The sequence below is a fragment of the Notothenia coriiceps genome, unplaced genomic scaffold (assembly GCF_000735185.1).
Source record: "Notothenia coriiceps isolate Sejong01 unplaced genomic scaffold, NC01 NC01_scaffold00026318, whole genome shotgun sequence".
Classification (NCBI taxonomy): domain Eukaryota; kingdom Metazoa; phylum Chordata; class Actinopteri; order Perciformes; family Nototheniidae; genus Notothenia; species Notothenia coriiceps.
In genome coordinates, this window is record NW_011359019.1 from 130,624 (window position 1) to 139,788 (window position 9,165).

The 9,165-nt window shown below is 42.6% G+C and overlaps 1 protein-coding gene across 1 annotated transcript in view; it reads left to right on the plus strand.

Moving 5' to 3' along the window:
* Positions 1–3,732: 3,732 nt before the first annotated feature.
* LOC104956750 (chromodomain-helicase-DNA-binding protein 5-like) overlaps positions 3,733–9,165 on the plus strand; it is a gene marked incomplete at its 3' end in the record, with an annotated part of 20,624 nt that continues 15,191 nt past the window's right edge. The window contains exons 1-5 of the mRNA XM_010784277.1: positions 3,733–3,812; positions 4,327–4,538; positions 6,020–6,151; positions 6,636–6,744; positions 8,073–8,264. Of these exons, the coding sequence (XP_010782579.1) occupies positions 4,348–4,538; positions 6,020–6,151; positions 6,636–6,744; positions 8,073–8,264 (624 nt within the window). The remainder of the gene's footprint in view (positions 3,813–4,326; positions 4,539–6,019; positions 6,152–6,635; positions 6,745–8,072; positions 8,265–9,165) is intronic.

Consider the following 9,165-nt stretch of genomic DNA (forward strand, 5'->3'; position numbering starts at 1 on the left):
CACTGTAAGAGAAACACACACACACACACACACACACACACACACACACACACACAGTTCATATGAGGATACTTTTTACTTGTTAACTCTCATATAATACCCGGAGGTTTTTGNATCAGCCTTCATGTCACTCAGAAGCTCCTCCAGCTGGTTCAGCACTGTAAGAGAAACACACACACACACACACACACACACACACACACACACACACACACACACACACACACAGTTCATATGAGGATACTTTTTACTTGTTAACTCTCATATAATACCCGGAGGTTTTTGAAATCAAGGCTAAAAAACCTTTCTTTTTACCACAGCTTTTCCAGAGGTCCTGTAACAACATTCTAAAACAATGTATTGCTTGTAAAGCGTCTTTGAGCAATGAAAACATTTGAATGCCATGGCTCTACTGTGACATGTTTACATACTTTAATGTTAACAAAGCTCTTCATTTTCCTCATACTGCTGCACCTCTTTTCACCCTCTGTCTGAAACCAGAGCCCAGTCTGCTCTGATTGGTTAGCTAGCCAGCTTTGTGTGATGGTCAACCGCTTAGAGATGTCCCCGCCCGTTAGCCAAAATCAGGTACCATCGTGTTGGAACGCTAGCCAATAAAAGCGCTATTGTTACGTAATTATGTTACACAGAAGCAAACAAAGGAGTCCAATGGGGGCGTTACATTACTCAACGAGAGAGTAATGTCAAATGACAGTACAATTGACCAATCATATCTTCCCTCTAAATGGGTGGGCTTTATTTTCGCTGACTTTATGACAAGTTCCGCCCGCTGTGAAGTTTATGCATGTGTGTATATATTATATTATTACATTATATTATATATATATATTATAGTGGTGCAGTGACGCGTCCTAAAACCCGGAAGGAAGCCGCGCTCTAGGACGCGTCACTGCACCACTATAATATATATATATAATATAATGTAATAATATAATATATACACACATGCATAAANAGTCAGCTGATTACCTCTGAGTGTCAAGACATTTCCGTTGTTCCCAAGGATTACTGGGACCTTAAAGAGGCCTTTAACAAGAATATCATCGCTTCTAAATGTGTCATTGGTCTGGTGACCTGGGAGGATAAGGTCAAGCGCTCTCATGCTGAACACCCAGCCCCAAGTGCCTGTCCTGTTAACCGTCTGTTTGTTCCTGCCACTCTCCGTACCCAGGTTCTCCAGTGGGGTCATAACTCTCGCCTGGCTTGCCACTCAGGAGTGAGACGGTCCCTAGCCCTGATTCGACAGCGATTTTGGTGGTCTTCCATGGAGAAGGATACCAAGGAATTCATTGCTGCTTGCCTAGTCTGCTCCCAAAATAGACCTCACTCTAAGCTCCCTCCGGTCTTCTTCATCCCTTGCTTATCCCTCATCGACCCTGGTCCCACATCTCCTTGGATTTTGTCACTGGACTACCTGCCCCAGACGGTAACACAGTCATACTCACAGTCATACGACCGGTTTTCCAAGTCTGCCCTGCTTATTCCATTAACCAAATTACCTACTGCCAAGGAAACTGCTGAAATCATGCTACAACATGTGTTCAGGCTGCATGGTCTCCCCAGTGACGTTGTGTCTGATCGGGGACCTCAATTTACTTCTTGTTTTTGGTCCGAGTTTTGCAGGCTGCTGGGAGCCAGTGTCAGTCTCTCGTCCGGATTTCATCCCCAGTTCAATGGTCAAGCAGAGCGAATGAACCAGGAGATGGAGACTGCCTTACGCTGTCTAGCCTCCTCCACTCCCTCCTCCTGGTCGAGGCAGCTTCTATGGGTTGAGTATGCCCACAACACCCTTCCTAGTTCTGCTACTGGTCTTTCTCCATTCCAATGCTCCCGCGGATACCAGCCACCCCTTTTCCCTGCACAGGAACGTGAGGTCACCGTCCCATCTGCACAGGCGTTCGTAAGCTGATGTCGACGCATGTGGTTAAAGGCCCGCTCCGCGCTCCTGCGCTCTTCCGACCGTTATCAACGGACCGCCAATCGTCGTCGCAAGCCAGCTCCACAGTACTCCCCAGGGCAACGTGTCTGGCTCTCCACACAGGATCTCCCTCTCAGAGTTGAGTCAAAGAAGTTGTCTCCCCGTTTTGTAGGCCCATTTCCCATATCTAGGGTCATCAATCCTGCAGCTGTCCGCCTGCGTCTGCCCCCTTCTATGAGGATTCATCCTACCTTCCATGTGTCCAAGATCAAACCAGTTAATGTGAGCCCTCTTTTTGATCCCTGCCTGCCTGTTTACGGATCTCGAGTTCCTGCCTGCTCCCTGTCTGGTTTTGGTTGCCTGTCTGACGGATTTCCTGGTTTTGACCCTGCCTGTCCCTGACCTGAATAAACTGAACATTGCTATACACTGGTTGTATCTGAGTCGTGCTATTGGGTTCTGATCTGTACCTGTGATCATGACAAGTTGAGAGACATTCAATGAGCTTTAAAATCATCAGACACTGGTGAAAGCCAATCCCAGTTAAAATCACCTACCAGGATGATTTCCTTAAACTGTAGTTGAGATAAAAGCTGCATTAGCGAGGATAATGTGTCATTTGTAGCAGAAGGGGGCCTATAGCAACCAACAACAGTTAAAAACTGACCACAAGATAAATCAATTCTTAGTGCTAAGATTTCAAACTGCTTAATAGCAGATTTGGAGAGGATGACCTGGCTGTGCAGCAAGATTATGTTTCACGTTTCGCAAAATATCCATTTTGGGAAGCAAGCTGCGAGCATTTACATGGATGATGTGTAACCCAGACAAGTTCTTAAAGTCCGCTGGGGTGTTACATGGCATTAAAGGACCAGGATTAGGCTGAATACCAGACAGAAGTAAAAGCAACATAATTAAGCACTTCTGCTTAAATTCGTTATAGTCTGGAGACTAGAAGAGTTAGAAGAATACTGGCAAAGGGCATCTGTAGGGTTTCCCACGGTGAAGGCCCCAGGAAAACAACAGATCCCCGCGAACCCAGGGGCAGTAATTCCAATAATGAGAAACATTTCCAAAACTAATCACATGCGACAGCCATCCATTATGTTCATGGCCCAGTGTGGATGTCACACCATCTGTGGTAACCAGCCGCGGGCGTAAGGAGTCTTTTGCCAATAGCATAGCCGCTAAAACTCCATGCCACGACAAGGCAGAGGAACACAGGAAAATACGTCATCGTAATAGCCAGAGGTGAAGAGCGGGGCAAGATCCACTCAACAGGTAAGCATAGGCCTACCCGATCAGCCGATGGAAGTGGCACCCGTCCTGGTTAGACAGGGCCTGGACTACTGGCCTTGCAGGGCTCGGTGCCGGCGATGACAGTTGGCAGTAGCCTCCACACGAGCGAACCCCACTCTGTGTTGCTAGCGTGTTGAACGGGGCTCGGCCCTCCGCGGGTAAACACACCGGGGCTTGGTCCTCCGCAGGTACTGGTGTGTAGCAGCTGAAGAAGGGAGGCTCTCTTTCCTCTTTTCCTGCAGCTTTTGATTCACAGCGAGGCTTTAGAAAGGAAGTTCGGTACCGGGAAAAGCACCATGAGGTTCCCGGCTCTAAGAACCTGCTACAGATATCTGCCTGTATTACAGCTCCTCTCTTTTTTTCTCAGTGCCCTCCCCTGAAAGGTAAGGTCCAGAAGATTCTGCACTGGACGTGGGGAGAGCCCCCGCTTCCAGCAGAGCCGCCTGAGGGTCCTGACGGCACGCCAGGTGATCCGCTGATCAACCCTCCGCTCAAGGGCCGCGCAGAGCGGGAGTTCTACGTGAAGTGGGCCGGCCTCTCATACTGGCACTGCTCCTGGGTCAGCGAGCTGCAGGTGAGATACCAGAAGTAGGTCCAACTGAAATTAACATTGGGCCAGAGGAATTACAGTACCTGTCCACTTTGCTTAAAGGGGAACACATACAACGAGCCAAGAGAAGTTCCACTGGACCATCGTACAGTTTGATTTAAAATGGTCATAATTGTTCCTTCAGCCATTTAGCTGTCAGTTTTAGAGAAATATAAATGCTCCTTGTTTCACACATCAAACTATTCTAAACTGCAATTACTTTGATTTAGCAATTCAAAGCACTTAAACCTGACTCACATTTAATTTAGCTACGTCACTCTGAACAATTGCTTGACTTTAGATTTGGCCCTGGAGAAGTCGTCTTCCTTTCCTAATTTATTTTGTATCCATCTTCCTTTATTGAATTCATTCTGGATCTTGAAGTACTTAGTCTTATTACCATGGAAAGTTGATATGTTGCAGTTACAGTAAACCTTTTGCTCGAGGTAGTGCTGAATGACACTGAGCAGAATTTATTGTTCTCTCTGGGGTTGTGCAGTTGGAGCTGTATCACGCGGTCATGTATCGGAACTACCAGCGTAAGAACGACATGGACGAACCTCCGCCATTTGACTACGGCTCGGGTGAGGAGGAGCTCAACAACGAGAAGAGGAGGAGCAAAGACCCCCAATACGCTGCAATGGAGGCGCGCTTCTACCGCTACGGCATTAAACCAGAGTGGCTGGTGATGCACCGGATAGTAAACCACAGGTGGCTGCTTACAGTTACACACATTCTTACATCAAACACTGTTTCAGTTTGAGGATAAAGATGTTTATAGACTCAAACATTCTTGAAGGTAAGGTAAGTTTGATTTGGGCTTGGTGGCTTTCATGTACTATCATTACATTATAGATAGAGATTATTCCTAATAACACAGCATACCTCAGAATGGGAGATAGTAGAGGTTTAACCCTCCTGTTGTCTTCGGGTCAAATCTGACCGATTTACTACTTTCATCAATCATAACTTTTTTGTTTTAAATTCGATTGCATTAAGGCTTTACCACATATCCTTCACAGTAGACATTTGAACATATAAAATTGCTGATCACCACTTTCATTGGATTTTGGATGATTTAGTCAACTTTGTAACACCCATGGTGTTCCCACACATGCACACGCACTCACATTCACACTCACACTCACATACTCTAGATATGTTCCCCCCCCCTTATGTGCCCAATCCCCCAATGTGAATCACACCTGGCACTCACAATACATGTTCAGTGTCTGTTCTTTGTATATTTACTGCAGTTCTTCATGTATACCAGTAGTCTGATACAATATTTACAGTTTGAAAGGGTGTTAAATGAAATTTAGTGATGATTAATGGTTTTTGTGTTAATGTAATAGCCGTTAAAACAGAACCGGTCAAATTTGACCACGAACACCAAAGTAAGGGGGGGGAAACAAAGACAATTGGAGGGTTAAAAAGACTGAAAATGAATGATGAACAGCACAGAACACTTTTCTGCAAACAGAAATATGTTTCTATGTGTTTCGATTAAGACCCTGTCATTCATTATTTACAGATACATATTTCAGACAGATTCAGTTTGTCGTGCATCTGTATACCTAAAAGATAAGGGCATAGAATAGTACACAATAGAAACACAAACCCACCGGGGATTGAAGTTAAAGAGTATATTGTTGCACAACACTTTAAGAGACAGAATACTTGCGATTATGTCAGTCTTGCGTATGTATCTAAAGACAATTAAATGCGTACTGCTTTTATACTCTCTTTGATCCAAAAGGCATTATGACAAACCCATGGTTACATGTCATCCTTATGTCAAATACCATTAACCTAGTCCTATGGGATTTACCACATCTCAACACACCTATAACAGAAAGAAAGACAATCAAGGTACAGAGGTTTTCCTATGAGAAAAAAATGATTATCATCAGCATGGCTTCACACAATTGACTCAAATCTGAAGATTACTTCTACAAGTTTATTGTACTATCCTTTTGTTTGACTATAAGAGATATACTCTGAAATCGAATCATACATTAAAAAAGTTCAACTCAAAGTTTGCAGCTACAAGTGCAGCAAGGAAAATAGGTTTTATGTTTTCATATGTAATATGTGTCATCTTCCATTAACAAAGAGCTTTCATATTGACTGGTTAACAAACCCTCTAAAATCCCCGACTTCTCTTGTTATATGTTCATTTTTTCTTACAGTTTCGATAAGGACGGAGATGTGCATTACCTGATCAAGTGGAGAGACCTGCCCTACGACCAGTGCACCTGGGAAGGGGATGACTTTGACGTCCCGGAATATGAAATTCACAAAGCTTCTTACTGGGACCACAGGTTGGATAACAATGAGAATGTTAAGAGAGTTAGAGATTGAAACCATAGTTGTTCTTTACCATGCTTTGGTAGTAACAGAAAACATTGATTACATTGAAACTTTGACACAAACCATCATGTGAACATCCAACAACGAATGTTCCTCTGATCCTAACTAAATTCACATTTCAAATCTTAGCCTTTTTTTACTCTAAAATGTGATGTAATTCTGTGTAAATAAGGACCATTGACCATACATTCCTTAAAGTCGAGGAAAACTTGTGGTAATGGCTTGGAATTTCATGTACAGGTAATTAGTAAATGTAACAGATTTTATTTTATAGTAACCCTCCCAAAAGAAAGTGAGGATAACTAGAATGAGACCCCGGCAATTTATAAATAAACAAAGCATATGCTGCTGTTTCCCCTCTGCCCTGATTACTCTGTGTGATGCCCCTCTTTCAGATGTTTGGCTCATCATGTTGCTGCTGCTGTTATTTTCCAGGGAGCAAATACTCGGTGAGGACCAACGCCCCCTGGTGGTGAGGAAAGGAAAGAAACTCAAAGAGGACCATCAAAAGAGGGAGGTCCCTCCTGACGCTCCCATCATAGATGTGAGTTTGGAGATTTACATTCACTTTCATCACAGAAGTCTAATAGGTTGCCTGGTTTATGGAAGACATAGAGTGCTTGTTTCAGACGATCCAAAGTAATTGGATCAGATGGAATGTATTGATCCTAAATTGGGAAATTGTTCTGTTACAGAAGCATGTTAACAAGGCACATGAGTTAAAAATAAAATAAACAGTTAATATATGCATGTCAATGGTAGAAATATCCATAGATAGAGTATCCACAGAATACACAATATGAAAACTAATTATCATGACTTTTTATAATAATTGTGCTGTACTTTAAATGTCCTACTATTGTTATGGAAATCTTAGACCTAGTCAATACTGTGGAGATATACAATTAGAATGATCAATCAATAAACTGGTGAAACAAACAGAGTTGTCTTTCTGGTTCTTTATTCAAAGCTTCGAAGGCACAGGTCTCACTGAGTACAGAGTATTCTGGAAGAGTGCACACAGAGGCAAGTGTGTGTGTAGGTTTTATAGGATCTTGACAGTTCAACAACACTTCGTCACCCGTCACTGTGGCAGGGTTGGATGGAGAGATAAGCTATGCCTACTTTCCAGAGGAACAGAAACTGTAAATTGCTAATATAGTAAATCAGGAACTGGTTAAAGACAGGAATTTGTTAAAGACAAATGGAAGTGAGGGAAGCAGGAAATCATTGTGGGTCAAGGACAGTTAGAAGTGAGGAAAGCAAGAACTCATTGTGGGTCAAGGACAGATACTGTATAACTGAGGAAATCAGGAACTCATTGTGGAACAGGGAAACAAACACAGGAACTTGTTCACGACACTGTGCTCCACCCCCAGACACTTTTAAGGTTAATCATAAGTTGAACAAAGGACATGAACTAAAATACATCATCATGGAACTACTGCATTTGGTTTTACCATATTAGGTAACATATAAAGTTTGCACATCACATAAAGTTTGCACTACATTTAGAGTTTGCACTACATATAAAGTTTGCCACTACACTATATATGTAGTATTTCTTTACATTGGGGTTAATGTTGCTGTTGATATATTTCTTTACCAAATGCAGCAGTAGCCGGGTTCGTAGGGACTTGGCTTGGGAATCGGATGGTCACTGGTTAAAAAAAAGAAAATTGTTAGCTGGGGAGGTGCTGGTTCACCTTTTGGGCTTTGCCTAGGTGTCATTGAGCTAGGAATTGAACCCCCAACTGATCCAGTTTGCCAAATCATGGCAGTCGCGTCACTCTTACACCAGTCCATTGAAGCATGCATTTGTGCATGGGTGCACTAATTAATAAAGTATGTCTTGTCTTGTCCTATCTCCAGCCAACCATCAAGTTTGAGCACCAGCCGTGGTATATTAACGCCACGGGGGGCACGCTGCACCCCTACCAGCTGGAGGGTCTGAACTGGCTGCGGTTCTCCTGGGCTCAGGGCACCGACACCATCCTGGCTGATGAGATGGGGCTGGGGAAGACGGTGCAGACCATAGTGTTCCTCTACTCACTCTATAAGGAGGTGAGGGCGTCAGCTTTTATTATGAGCAGATTACACATTCTGCAGTGTAACAGCACCAATTCCAAAAAAAATAGACATATTGGACAACAAGATGTCAATTATAAAGACTTGTGTACACTCACATTTATTTTATTTTGAATTAGCTTTTATAAGGTAGGTGGATGCAGGAAACAATTTGATCCGAATCCAGCTTTATTTGTATTTTTCAGAGTAATTTCAGCCTTATTATATTTATAACTTGTGTACTCTTATTTTATTTATTTTAAATAAATGGTTTTACTATTTTTAAATAAATGTTACCCTATTTTTGAAGACATTTCCACTAAACCCATGTTCAGTTTACTAACATTTATTAAATATCCTTACCTTTTTTTGTTGTACATTCAGATAAATGTAATATTAAAATTAATTGTAATTTATTAAACAGCGCTAGCCATATTGTGATCTTAATGCTTATCATATTCTTAACAAAGCAAACAAAATATTTCCCAAAAAATAAAGAGTATACTATAACAGGTCTTCCGCGCGGGTCTTAGAAGTATTATAAAAGTTGATAAATCAATTTCAGCAAATTAAGCTATTAAAAAGTATTAAAAGATAAACAGGCATTTCCAAGGTATTACATTTTGTAGCTTGTCTTCAATAAGATAACGATTTGTCGCAAAGAGGCTTCGTCCACGCCCTTCGACAGTCCTGCCTGAATGAAATCATCTGGTAGGTGTGTAGTGTGGATTCTGTGTAGTTTATTATGGCATCCGGTGGATTTGACGTCATGAACAGGACTCGCGTGCTCACTGCTTGATAGGCGCGGAAGGTCCGTCACCCCGGTTGTTATACAACATCGTTATGGGGAAATGTCAGTTGCGTCCAACAACGGCTTGGAAGATAAGAGGAAGGACAA